The sequence below is a fragment of the Erythrolamprus reginae genome, chromosome 13, assembly GCF_031021105.1.
Source record: "Erythrolamprus reginae isolate rEryReg1 chromosome 13, rEryReg1.hap1, whole genome shotgun sequence".
Classification (NCBI taxonomy): Eukaryota; Metazoa; Chordata; class Lepidosauria; order Squamata; family Dipsadidae; genus Erythrolamprus; species Erythrolamprus reginae.
Genome location: NC_091962.1, coordinates 10247385 through 10261127, shown reverse-complemented (window position 1 = coordinate 10261127; position 13743 = coordinate 10247385). Strand labels below are relative to the sequence as shown.

The 13743-nt window shown below is 43.2% G+C and overlaps 1 protein-coding gene across 2 annotated transcripts in view; it reads left to right on the top strand.

Moving 5' to 3' along the window:
• The window catches only part of CCDC88B (coiled-coil domain containing 88B), a 45254-nt gene that overhangs the window by 18506 nt on the left and 13005 nt on the right, over positions 1 to 13743 (top strand). For both annotated transcript variants that reach the window (XM_070766760.1, XM_070766758.1), the window contains 9 exons: positions 182 to 340; positions 2860 to 3006; positions 4903 to 5035; positions 7019 to 7176; positions 8182 to 9021; positions 9891 to 9994; positions 11213 to 11315; positions 11477 to 11623; positions 13013 to 13263. In XM_070766760.1, the coding sequence (XP_070622861.1) occupies positions 182 to 340; positions 2860 to 3006; positions 4903 to 5035; positions 7019 to 7176; positions 8182 to 9021; positions 9891 to 9994; positions 11213 to 11315; positions 11477 to 11623; positions 13013 to 13263 (2042 nt within the window). The remainder of the gene's footprint in view (positions 1 to 181; positions 341 to 2859; positions 3007 to 4902; positions 5036 to 7018; positions 7177 to 8181; positions 9022 to 9890; positions 9995 to 11212; positions 11316 to 11476; positions 11624 to 13012; positions 13264 to 13743) is intronic.

Genomic DNA, 13743 nt, shown 5'->3' with positions numbered 1-13743 from the left:
TTAACAAAGGTGTTGCTTAGCCATGGAAATTTTGGGGCCCAATTGTGGCTGTAAGTCGAGGACCAACTTGCGGGGCGATAATTAGCAGAACAACCAAGACGATGCCGGAAGGACAGGCGTGTCCTGACCTCATTGACACCATTGGGATGATGTAATCTATAGTTTGCTCCTTCTTACCGAGAACCGCAACTTGGCAGGCCAGGCGCGCCAGGCCAGGCTATACCAGGATGAACTGGACACCCTGAAAGAGAAGACGTTGCGGGCGGAGCGGCTTCAGTCGGAGCTGGCGGTCCTGCGCGAAAGGATCCCAGCCTTGGAACGATGCCGGGCGCAGCTCAAGGTGACCGTCATTTAATTTCAGATTAACCCGGAAATACACGACAGAGGGTAAACAGAATTTTACAAATTTGAAACAAAGGGTGCAATTGGCTGGAACATAAAAGTAAATCTAAATAATCAGTTATAGGAAAAAAAGATGATAGGCTAAATAGATTTCGATAAGATGTTAGCTATTATAGAAACATAGAAGACTGACGGCAGAAAAAGACCTCCTGGTCCATCTAGTCTGCCCTTATACTATTTCCTGTATTTTATCTTAGGATGGATATATGTTTATCCCAGGCATCTTTAAATTCAGTCACTGTGGATTTACCAACCACGTCTGCTGGAAGTTTGTTCCAAGGATCTACTACTCTTTCAGTGAAATAATATTTCCTCACGTTGCTTTTGATCTTTCCCCCAACTAACTTCAGATTGTGCCCCCCTTGTTCTTGTGTTCACTTTCCTATTAAAAACACTTCCCTCCTGGACCTTATTTAACCCTTTGACATATTTAAATGTTTCGATCATGTCCCCCCTTTTCCTTCTGTCCTCCAGACTATACAGATTGAGTTCATGAAGTCTTTCCTGATACGTTTTATGCTTAAGACCTTCCACCATTCTTGTAGCCCGTCAGATTGAGGATTCCTTTTCCCCAAGTGCATTATTTTACATTTGGAAACATTAAACTGCAGTTTCCATTGCTTTGACCATTTATCTAGTAAAGCTAAATCATTTACCATATTACAGACCCCTCCAGGAATATCAACCCTATTGCACACTTTAGAGTCATCGGCAAATAGGCAAATTAAGAAGATCGTAAGAGGTTGGACCTAGGAAATATATGATTATATATATATATATTAATGAATAAGTGATATAAAAACATAGAAGGTACATTGATACGATATGCTGTTAAATGAATATCTTACTGTTTATGTTTTGTTATATTATGTAATGATTGTGTCATGTGTTGTGGGTTTTTTTGAATGTCTGATTTGAACATATGCATATTTTTATTTAAATGTTGTTTTTAAAACTGCTTAATATAAATTATTTTTAAAAAAAGAAAGAAGAGAAATTAACCCTTGAGATGGGTAACAATATAAAATTCTATTTTTTTAAAAATGGGATTATTTACAAGAAACCCTAACAGACCACTAACATTTAGGTTTAGGTTTAGAAAGCTTAGAACGTCGCTTTAAACACGACCTAAACGTAGCCCATAAAATCATCTGCTACAACGTCCTTCCCGTCAATGACTACTTCGGCCTCAACCACAACAACCCACGAGCACACAACAGATACAAACTTAAAAAGTAAACCGCTCCAAACTCGCCTGCAGGAAATACGACTTTAGTAACCGAGTAGTCGATGCATGGAACTCACTGCCAGACTCTGTAGTATCATCACCTAACCCCAAAAACTTTATCCTTAGACTGTCCACTGTTGACCTCTCCTGATTCCTAAGAGGTCAGTAAGGGGTGTGCATAAGTGCACCAGCGTGCCCTCCGTCCCCTGTCCTAAGGTTTCTCTCTTACTAGTATCATGTACATGAGCCAGGGTGGCGCAGCAGGTAGAGTGCTGTACTGCAGGCCACTGAAGCTGACTTGTAAATCAGCAGTTCAAATCTCATCACCGGCTCAAGGTTGACTCAGCCTTCCATCCTTCCGAGGTGGGTAAAATGAGGACCCGGATTGTGGGGGCAATAGGCTGGCTCTGTTAAAAAGTGCTATGGCTAACATGTTGTAAGCCGCCCTGAGTCTAAGGAGAAGGACGGCACAAAAATCGAATAAATAAATAAAATAAACTTTGTTATGAGGCCAGAACAAGGCCAAACTAGATCTATCTTAGTTCTCCCTTAATTTTCAAATTCAGCAAAAACATGTTAAACATTGTTATATCTTTGTACACTAATCCCTCGCTACTTTGCAGTTCATCTTTTGCGGATTCGCTACTTCACGGGTTTTCAAAGGGGGCTTACATCCATTAAATCCGTTGAAAATTTTAAATCCATTAAAAATTCATAAAATCCTTCTACAGTACTACTGTACTCTATTAAAGAAACTGATAGTATATTACATGTAGTTCCAGCTGAGAAACATTATAGAATGACTGTTTCATGCAAAGGGTGGGTTTTAAAAGTCCAAATACTTGTTAAATACATAAAAAAATATCTTTCCTCTACTTCACGGAAATTCATTTTTCACGAGTGGTCTTAGAACGAGGGATCACTGTATACGACCAATACGTACTTGACAAAATAAATAAACTAATTAAAATAAATACTTTCTTGGGGGATAAAGACAAGGGGAAGAGGGGAAAATGGACATTGAGACTTATAAAATTGAGGCTTGTAAAATTCCGCTCCTGTGGGAACAGCTTTTAGAAACGGGGAAAATAGGCAGGGGATAAATAGATAAGATAAGAGGCAGCTGAGCCCGCAGAATAATAGAGTTGGACTCTAGTGTTGTTATTATTGTAGAATCTGATGGAAGAGAGCCAAGGCCGGGCCTTAAATAAGTTCCTTTTGATTCTCAGGAAGAGCGCGAGTTCTCCAAGGCATTGTTGGAGGCAAAAGCCATGATGGAGGAAGAATTAGATGCCGCTTACACCCGCGGCCAGCGCCTGAGCCAAACCGAGAAAGAAAACCTTCGCCTGCAGAACCACATGAACCAGATCCAAGAGGTACGGTTGAAAAAGATGGCGGTTCCTTCTCCGCCATTTTGTTTTCATTCCCAACACTCCTTTTGGGCCCTAAGCTTGAGATTTGGGGGCTGTTTAGGCTATGGGGGAGAAGGGACCCACCCGATGGTTGGAAAAAAACACAGTTGGAGAATTTGTGGGCTGTTTATAGTATTTATTTGGGAGTGGCATGGTGGGCTAGTTCAATCCTAGGCAGAGGAGATATTTCTCTCTCTGGGCACAATGAGAATAGATCTGCTGACTAAAACTCCACACTGGCAACAGGAAAAGCAATGGGCCAGTAAAACGCTCTTCTATCTCCATTCAGTTGCCCAGAATCTACCCCGCAAGGGATTACGGGGGTTGTTAAATGATGACGATGATAGTTGTCTTATGCTTTTGAAGGGCACACAATTCTTGTTTAATAAAATCAAAACACCAGAAGGGTTGTTTGCGCTCTGCATCTGGGAAAGAAGTCCTTTGAAGAAAGGAATTAATGTTTTAATTTCCTGGGCAATTAAAAGAGGGACGGGAAAGGGACACTTTTGCCTCCTCCTTCACTAAGAAGGTTATTCAAGTTGGCTGGATAGAAAAGCTTTACACAACCTTGGCCTTAACTTACACACTTAAGACATGTGTTTTAAAAGGAAATCAGCTGTGGAGTTTTTTTTCACCTCTGCTTTGAAACTGACTAGATCTGGTTGGGAAACTGACTAGATCAGATTGTGAAATTGACAAACTCAGGTAGTGAAATTGACTAGATCAGATTGTGAAATTGCCCAGAGAACCACTGTTGGATTTAATGGAATTTACAGTCCAATTTGCTGCATAAACAGGTGTAACTGTGATTGTCTCGCCTTGTGGTACAATTCTCCTTTTTTTTAAAAACCATAAATTAATATACTGTATAGAAGTTGTTGTGGTTAGCTCTGGCCCAGCTCCTGCCCCAAGGACTGTGGATGTGGGGGAGACATCCATATGCTGCAGGCCTGTTTTGCCCCCGGTGGAATCTGCTGATGAAGGCTCCTCTGACCAAGAAGACAGGAGTGACAGGGAGGAGGAGAGTGGGGCAGACAGCTCAGAAGGAGATCAATTATCTCTCTCCTCCTTGGATTCGGAACAAGAGTTAATGATACAGCCACGCATGCGGAGAGCGATGCATAGGCAGCAACAACTGAGAGATTATTATCAAAGAAAATGAGGCCACCTGTGGTTGGGTGGGGCTGTGGTCATTAGTGAGGCTGCTATAAATAGCAGCCTGTGGGTTTGGCCATTGTGGAGGATTATGTGATCGTTGTGTTTCGTGACTGCTTCACTGACTTTGACCTTTTGTGTGCTGATTTTTCCCCGCTTTGAAACTTAACCAAAGTGTGTTTCACTTTGTGAAAGAAGAAGGACTGTGAATTGCCTCACAGCTGCAAGCTAAGTATCACAGAACTGATAAGGGACTTGTACCAATTACCAGTTTGTTTGGAGACGAGTGCTCTTTGCTACACCAAAAGAGGGCTTGGTTTAAGTGAATTTTCATTATAAAGACAAGTGTTTTGAATTTTCAAACATCTGTGTGTGTCTGAAATTTGTACCTGTGAATTTTTGGGAGGAGTCTACCAGGGAGCCCGACAGAACAGAAGTGAATAGATCTTTTGAAGCTGTCTCTTACCCTGCTGTCTGAATTAGATGATCAAGGCTTTTTGCAATTTTGTTTTTTCTTTTTGGGGGTTCCTAGATGGAAAAATGCATGGAGGCAAAACCTTGCAATTTCTCAAGGCCTCCACGAATTTTGCAATGTCTTACGTTCTCCACCTTTGAGTCTGGTTCAAAGCGAAGAGAAGGGGCTGAGAATCAGAGGGGGGGGGGAAACAGGGGAATGATTGGGGTTACAAATTTCAAACCCCTCAGGAACGGGAGCAACTTTCTTACCAATCGGGGGAACTTTTGAAAGAAAACCTGCTCTTGAAAAGGCAGCTGCAAGAAACCTCGAAGAATTCCCCGAGGGAATCGTGGTCTGAATATTCTCACCTGCATGCAAAAGGTGAGTTTACCTTCCCCGATATTCATTTATCTTCTCCCAGATCACCTGGCTTTCTTTACATATTTTCAAGCTTTGGATTCCCCAGAGCATGAAGCCTGGGCAGGTTAGGATATTATTATTATTATTATTATTATTATTATTATTATTATTATTATTTTATTAGATTTGTATGCCGCCCCTCTCCGAGGACTCGGAGCAACTCACAATACAGCGTTCCCTCGATTTTCGCGGGTTCAAACTTCGCGAATAGCCTATACCACGGTTTGTCAAAAAAATATTAATTAAAAAATACTTCGCGGGTTTTTTTCCTATACCACGCTTTTTCCTGCCTGATGACATCATACGTCATTGCCAAACTAATAATTTTTGCAAATAAAGAAAAATAATAATTATTGTTAATAAATAATTATGTTTATAAGTATCAGGATCACTAAGTGTCTTATTCAATGGTGAGTACCAGTAATAATGGTGAGCAAATGGTTAAGGGAATGGGAATGGGAAATTCGACTTTCGCGGGCGGTCTCAGAACGCATCCCCCGCGGAAATCGAGGGAACACTGTATCACAAATCCAATATGTTAAAAAAGCACATAAAAAACCCATTATTAAACCATACAAACTCAGTCATACCATACACAAATCTACCATAGCCTAGGGGTAACTCAGTTACCCCATGCCTGGCGACATAGGTGGGTTTTAAGTAGCTTACGAAAGGCAAGGAGGGTGGCGGCGGTTCCAATCTCCAAGTGGAGTTGATTCCAGAGGGCCGGGGCTGTCACAGAGAAGGCTCTTCCCCTGGGTCCCACCAGACGACATTGTTTAGTCGACGAGACCCAGAGAAGGCCGACTCTGTGGAGCCTTATCAGTCGCTGGGATTCGTGCGGCATATATTTATATGTGTGTGTGTAACATATTTTTGCTGGTAGTGAAAAGGGAGACTGGTATAGATCTATTTCAAGCTTACTTTGCTCTCATCAGCTGGCCATATCCTTACCAGGATTTGAACCTGGGCAGTCTTCCTGTAATATATATTACAGCAGTAGCTTTAATAAATACAGTACAGCATATTATTTTATTTTAATTATTTCAATTATTTTGTTTGTTTGTTTGTTTGTTTATTGGATTTGTATGCCGCCTCTCTCCGAGGACTTTATAATTAATATAACTATATTATATTAAATATATATATATAGATATACAAGGCAAAGGTTGCAGGTTCAAGTCCCAGTGGGTATGGCTAGCTGATGAGGCCAAAATAAGACCGAAATAGATCTATCCTAGTCTCCCTTAATTTTCAAATTCAGCCAAAAAAACATGTGACACACACACACACACACACACACACACACACACACAGATATATATATCTGGCACCTCTACTTAAGAAATTAATTCGTGACCAGGTTCTTAAGTAGAAAAGTTTGTAAGTAGAAGCAATTTTTCCCATAGGAATTAATGTAAAAGCAAATAATGTGTGCAAACCCATTAGGAAAGAAATAAAAGCTCGGAATTTGGGTGGGAGGAGGAGGAGGAAGAAGAAGAGGAGGACAGTCGCTGACGAAGGAAGAAGGTGAGGTGAAGGGAATCAAAAAAATCCAAAACTTTAAGGCTTAAAAAAAAAAAGAGGTACTCTGAGACAGTGAGGAGGAGCACGCGCCTCTCATACACCCGGTGCAAGGCTGCCTCCCAGAGTGCACCAGAGAGAGAAACCCAAGGGGAATGGCAGGAAACTGGCTGGGCCTTCGTGCCGCTCTCAAATTTCCTGGGAAAATTTCCCGGGCTCCAGCTCTTAAGTAGAAAATGGTTCTTAAGAAGAGGCAAAAAAATCTTGAATCTAGAAAAGTTCTTAAGTAGAGGCGTTCTTAAGTAGAGGTACCACTGTATATTTATTATTTTATTTTATTTTATAATTATATATACTGTATAATATAATAAAGAATTAATAGAAGAATATATATATATATTCTCTCTCTCCCGGTTGCAGAATTCTCCGAAGCACCCTTTTTGCTGGACTTTGAGATCAAGGAGGCCGATCGATTGTCCGCCCTAGAAAAGGAGAACCGGGAACGGCATAAGACGCAGCTTGGGTTGGGATCAAAGAATACGGAAGTGGAGCTGAAGGCCGCCAACCATGATGGACTGGTATGGAAGAGATAGAGATAGAGAGAGTGCCGTTGGACCAAATTCTATCATTAGGAGATGGGTGTTAGGAACAGGGGAAGAGCCTTCTCTGTGGCGGCCCCGACCCTATGGAACCAACTCCCCCAAGATATCAGAGTTGCCCCCACCCTCCTTGCCTTTCGTAAGCTCTTAAAAACCCACCTCTGTCGTCAGGTATGGGGGAATTGAAATATTCCCTTCCTCTAGGCTTATAAAATTTATGTATGGTATGTCTGTAGGTATAATTGGTTCCTTAAATTGGGGGGTTTTAAATTACTTTTAATATTAGATTTGTTTACATTGCCTTTTTACTGTTGTTAGCCGCCCCGAGTCTGCAGAGAGGGGCGGCATACAAATCTAATGAATGAATGAATGAATGAATGAATGAATGAATGAATGAATAAATAAATAAATAAAAAACAGGGGGAAGAGCTGCAGTCAAAAGAGCAGTCAGATAAGAGAAATCCAGAGTCCAGAGCAGAAATGTAATATGAGGAAGGGTCTCAAGATTTTGACCCTCCCTGGTTCTCCTAGAGGGCAAATACAGGGGGAGGAAAGGTGTTTTTTCAAGAAGCGACGAGATTTTCCAGTTTTTCTTAGAAGACGTTTCGCTTCTCCTCCAAGAAGCTTCCTCAGTTCTGACTGGATAGAGGGGAATACTCCTTGTAGACAGCTCTGGTCATTTGCGTTCTTTTTGAGGGTCATGGAGGCCATTTGGAGGTTTATCTGTAGTGCAAACTACTGTGTGGTGAAAGCTCAGGTGATCCTGAGGTTTATCGGTGTCCTCAGCGTCACTGGAGTGGTGCAAATGGGTGTGGAGAAGGCCCTGAGATAAACCTCCAAGTAGCCTCAACAACTCTCTCAAAGAATGCAAATGACCAAACCAGCTTCTTTTGCGAATCTACCCTGGGTTTTTTTGGGAAATGCGTATCTTATTGGGCAACACATTAAGCAGCTGTTCCAAATTCTGATTTCTGTCCCTCTTAGCCAGAACGGAGGCCCAGCCAGGCAGAAGAGGAGAACGCTGATATTCAAGAACACAAACCATGGATTTTGGCTCCGCAAAAGACCGAAACGGAGGAAGGCCAACCCTCGATTGAGACCTCGGTCACTGAAATGAAGGCTGCCTTGTCCAGCGCTCAGACTCGACTGCGAGAGGCCGAGCAGATGCGCGAGGCCGAGTCGAGACAGACCGCGAGCCTCGAGGAGACGCTAAGGCACCTCCGAGGAGCGTACGCCGAAGCCTGGGAAGAATGCGAGCGGTGGCGCTCGGAGACGGAGCGCCTGGCGGAAGAGATGCAGGCTCTCGAGCGGGAGAAAGAGGCGTTGGAAGCCGGATCGCGGGTTTTGCACGAGGCGGCCACCCAAGCCGAGGTCGACTTAAACCAGGCACAGCAAAGTCTCGAAAAGGAACGTCTTCGGGCCGCCCAGCTAGCCCAGAAACTCCGAGGGAGGGAAGAAGATTTGGACGGAGCACGGCAGGAGCTCCAGAACCTGCAACGGAGCGTAGAACAACACAGGGTCGCCTTGGCTCAGCTGGAGGTCGAGAAAGGAGCCTTGGAAGAGGCGTTGAGCCAAGCGGAGAGCGCCCGGCGGCAAGCGGATAAGGACGGCTGGAGGCTGAAGGCCAAAACTCAGGCGCAAGAGGAGGCCCTGGCTGAGCAGGGACGACACCTGGCCCGGCTGGAGGCTCAAACGCGCCAGCAGGCCGCAGAGCTCACCGGCCTACGAGAGGCTCTCCAAAGCGTCGGGCAGCTGGAACAGGAGAACACGAACTTGAGAAGGCGACTGGAGGACAAAGAGAAAGCAGCCGCCATGCTGGAGTTGGTAAGTCCTCGGTTTATGGCCCCCACTGAGCCCCAGACTTCCCATTGTTAAGAGAGGGAGGGGTTAATTACGTTTGGACCTGGGTTACAAAGGAGTCGCCGCGGTTGTTAATAATAATAATAATAATTCATTAGATTTGTATGCCGCCCCTCTCCGAAGACTCGGGGCGACTCATAACAATAACAAAAACAATATAATAGTAATACAAATCTAATATTTAAAAAAAGTATATATAAAACCCCAACAATTAAAACCATACAACACACACATCCCAAAACATAAAATATAAAAGCCTGGGGGAGGTGTCTCAGTTCCCCCATGCCTGGCGATATAGGTGGGTCTTGAGTAATTTGCGAAAGACAAGGAGGGTGGGGGCCGTTCTAATCTCCGGGGGGAGTTGATTCCAGAGGGCCGGGGCCGCCACAGAGAAGGCTCTTCTCCTGGGGCCCGCCAAACAACATTGTTTTGTCGACGGGACCCGGAGAAGGCCAACTCTGTGGGACCTAATCGGCTGCTGGGATTTGTGCGGTAGAAGGTGGTTCCGGAGATATTCTGGTCCACTGCCATGTTAAGGTAGTAACATGGTTGTTAAGTGGATCGGGCTTGCCCCGTTGGTTGAGGGTCACAGAAAGGGATTGCGGGACACTGCAGCCGTCGTAAATATGAGTTGGTTGGCAAATTTCGATCCCGGGGCCATAGAGATCCCGCAACGGTCGTAAGTCTGAAAAAGCGGTCGTAAGTCTCTTTTGTAATTTTGAATGCTAGCTGAATGAACGGTTGCAAGTGGAGGACTCCCTGGAATGGAGTTGTGGGAGAGTAGATGGTAGGGCCAGGGCCTTTTGCTCACAGGGTGTCCGATTGCGCTGCAGGAGCTGGCGAGAGAGAAGGCCGGGCCCTCCAGAGACAATGCGGCTGAGTCACAAGACCACCTGCGGAAGGAGCTGCGAAATCCTCCGCCGGAGATTGACAGCAGGTCAGCCTGGGCCCAGCATGAAGAGGGGGGGCTGCCAGTTGCTGGGAATGAGGGTGGGGGGCGGCTGAGACTGGACTTAAGGAAATTCTACAGGGATGCAGGCTATAGAGGTCTGGGATGGGAGTTTTGTTCATGGCTTCAGGATGATGGTGTGATCATTCTGTGAACGGCTGGGGAGTTCTGGGAGATGGGAAGGAAGGAAGGTAAGAAGGTAAGAAGGTAGGAAGGAGAAAAGAGAGGGAAAGGAAAGGAATAGAGAAAGAGAAAGGAAAGAGAGACACAGAGAGTGAAGGAAGGAAGGAAAAGAGAGGGAAAGAAAGGAAGAGAAAAAGAAAGAGACAGAGAGGAAGGGGGGAGGAAAAGAGAGTGAAAGGAAGACAAACACAGGGAGGGAGGGAGGGAAAGAAAAGACAGAGGGAAAGAAAGGAAGAGACAGAGAGGGAGGGAAAGAAGGAAAGAAAGAAAAGACAGAGGGAAAGGAAAGGAAGAGAGAAAGTGACACAGAGAGGGAGGAAAGGAAGGAGGGAGGGAGGGAAGGAAAGAAAGGAAAGACAGAAGAAAGGAAGAGAGAAAGAGACACAGAGAGGGAGGAAATGAAGGAAGGAGGGAGGGAGGGAAGGAAGGAAAGAAAGGGAAGACAGAAGAAAGGAAGAGAGAAAGAGACACAGAGAGGAAAGGAAGGAAGGAAGGAAAGAAAAGATAGAGGGAAAGGAAAGGAAGAGAGAAAGAGACACAGAGAGGGAAGGAAGGAAGGAAGGAAAGAAAAGACAGAGGGAAAGGAAGGAAGAGAGAAAGAGACACAGAGAGGAAAGGAAGGAAGGAAGGAAAGGAAAGACAGAGGGAAAGGAAAGGAAGAGAGAAAGAGACACAGAGAGGGAGGAAAGGAAGGAAGGAAAGAAAGAAGAGACAGAGGGAAAGGAAAGGAAGAGAGAGAAAAAAGATGAAGGAAGGAAAGAAAGAGGGAGACTAAGAAGAGAAGGAAAGAAAGACGGAAAGAGAGAGGCTAAGAAAAGGAGGAAGGAAAGAAGGAAGGAAGGAAGGAAAAGCGGGAGGACAATATAAGAAAAAGTGGGGAGGAAAGGAGAGAACAAGGGAGGGGAAGAGGAAATCTGCACCCAAAGCCTATATCTGCATTTATAGACATACAGTATAAACGCTTCCAATGAGACCAAATCCTGAATAGATTCCTGGGCTGATGGGTTCCCTCTGTCTTGGCAGCCAAGCAAAAGCAAGGAGCAGTCGCAAAGCCCGACCCAAGAGTGCCCTCGTTGGGCGGTTTGAGGAACTGCACCTCCCCAAGGAACCACTGCTTCAAACTCAGGTGAGAAAAAAGTACCCAAAAGTTGGTTCCCTTCACATACACACACCTGCAGGGAAATGCGGGTAGTCCTCGACTTACGACAGCCACAAAGCTGCGAAGTTCTGCCACTAAGCGAGACCTTGGTTAAAGGGGAGTTTTGCCGTGTTGGTGTTCTTCTCCAGGCTGAGAATTCGGCTCTCACCGGACGCCTGACCCAACTGGAGTCCCTGGCAAGCAGCCTCGAGACGGTGCTGTCGGGCCTGACGCGGCAAAAGGCAGAAGGCCAGGAAGAGAGCAGGAGACCCCAGCCCCAAAACAACACCTCGCGGGTGAGCTTCTGACAAGGGAAGCCCATGGGAGGAAGGCATTTGGATTCGCTTAATGACTGCACAATTCACTTAACAACCGCACGGATATTTTACTTAACAATTGGGTGCGACTTGCTTAACAACCTTGCAAATAAATTTGAGGGGGTCCTTGGTTTACGGCCACATTTGAGACCAGGATTTCTTTGGCTAAGCCAGGCGGTTCTAACAGCGAGATGAGGCAGCATGTAAATTGTATAAATTAATCGATAAATTTGAAATAAACATATGTACATGCATACATACATAATAGATGGCTGGCTGGCTGGATAGATAGATAGATAGACAGAGAAGGAAGATAGACAAAGAAAGGAAGGAAGGAAGGAAAATGGATGCAGATAGATGAGAAAGAGAGATAGCGATGGATAAATGGAGAGAGATCATTAGATAAATAGAGAGATAATGGATGAAGATAGATAGATAGATAGATAGATAGACAGACAGACAGACAGACAGACAGACAGACAGACAGACAGACAGACAGACAGACACACACACACACACACACACACACACACACATACTTACTGTATATATGTACATACTGTACATACATACATACATACATACATACATACATACATACATACATACATATGGATGGATAGATGGGAGATAGGTAGGTAGGTAGGTAGGTAGGTAGGTAGGTAGGGTAGATAGGTAGACAGACAGAGATGTGATAGAGACAAACAGATAGATATGGATGGGTGGACGGACAGACGGATGAAGATAGATGAGAGAGATTGAGAATGATGGATAAATGGAGATAGATGATTAGATAAATAGAGATATAATGGATGGAAAGAGAAAGGATAGATAGATAGATAGATAGATAGATAGATAGGTAGGTAGGTAGGTAGGTAGGTAGGTAGGTAGGTAGGTAGATAGAATAGATAGATAGAGATGTGATAGATAGATAGATAGATAGATAGATAGATAGATAGATAGATAGATAGATAGATAGATAGATAGATAGATGGATAGATATAGATGGGTGGACGAATAGACGGACGGACAGATGAAGATAGATGAGAGAGATTGAGAGCGATGGATAAATGGAGAGAGATTATTAGATAAATAGAGATAATGGATAGAGAGAGAGGGGGGATAGATGGATGGATGGATAGAGGGAGGGAGCTGATAGATAGATGATAGAAAGAATGAAAATTCATATGCTGCCCATCTCCCAGTTACAACCGCCTTGCTTAGTGACCAGAATACTGGCCCTTATGGTTGACCGTCTATCGTGGCCAGCCTGCATTTGAGCTGCCGCTATCTCTATCCTCTGCTTCGAGAGCTTCCAACTTAAATCTTTTGTCTTTTTGTGACCTGCCTTCACCCCGACCTTCCCAGCGATCCCTTCTGGCCAGGCAGCCGTCCGAAATCCAGCAAAGGTCGGGACGCCACGAAGCCGAAGCTCCGTCGGTCCGGCTGGAACCGGAAGAATGGCGGAGACGTTACGAGCAGCTACGGCTGGATCACGACCGCTTGACGCTGCTCCACCGGCAGCAGGCGGACGAGATGGAGAGAACGCTAAGTGATCAAGCCGGCCTGAAGGCAGCGCTGCGCGGCCTGGAAAAGGAACAGCGGCAACTGGAGAGCAGGTGATTAAATTAATCAATTAATCAATTAATTAATCAAAAATAAAATAAAATAAAATAAAATAAAATAAAATAAAATAAAATAAAATAAAATAAAATAAAATAAAATAAAATAAAATAAAATAAAATAAAATAAAATAATAAAATAAAATAATAAAATAAAATAAAATAAAATAAAATAATAAAATGAAATGAAATGAAATAAAATAAAATAAAATAAAATAAAATAATAAAATAATAAAATAATAAAATAAAGAATAAAAATTAAAAATTTAAAAAAATTTAAAAAAAAATTAAATTAAATTAAATTAAATTAAATTAAATTAAATTAAATTAAATTAAATTAAATTAAATTAAATTAAATTAAATTAAATTAAATTAAATTAAATTAAATTAAATTAAATTAAATTAAATTAAATTAAATTAAATTAATTAAATTAAATTAAATTAAATTAAATTAAATTAAATTTTAATTAATTAGTC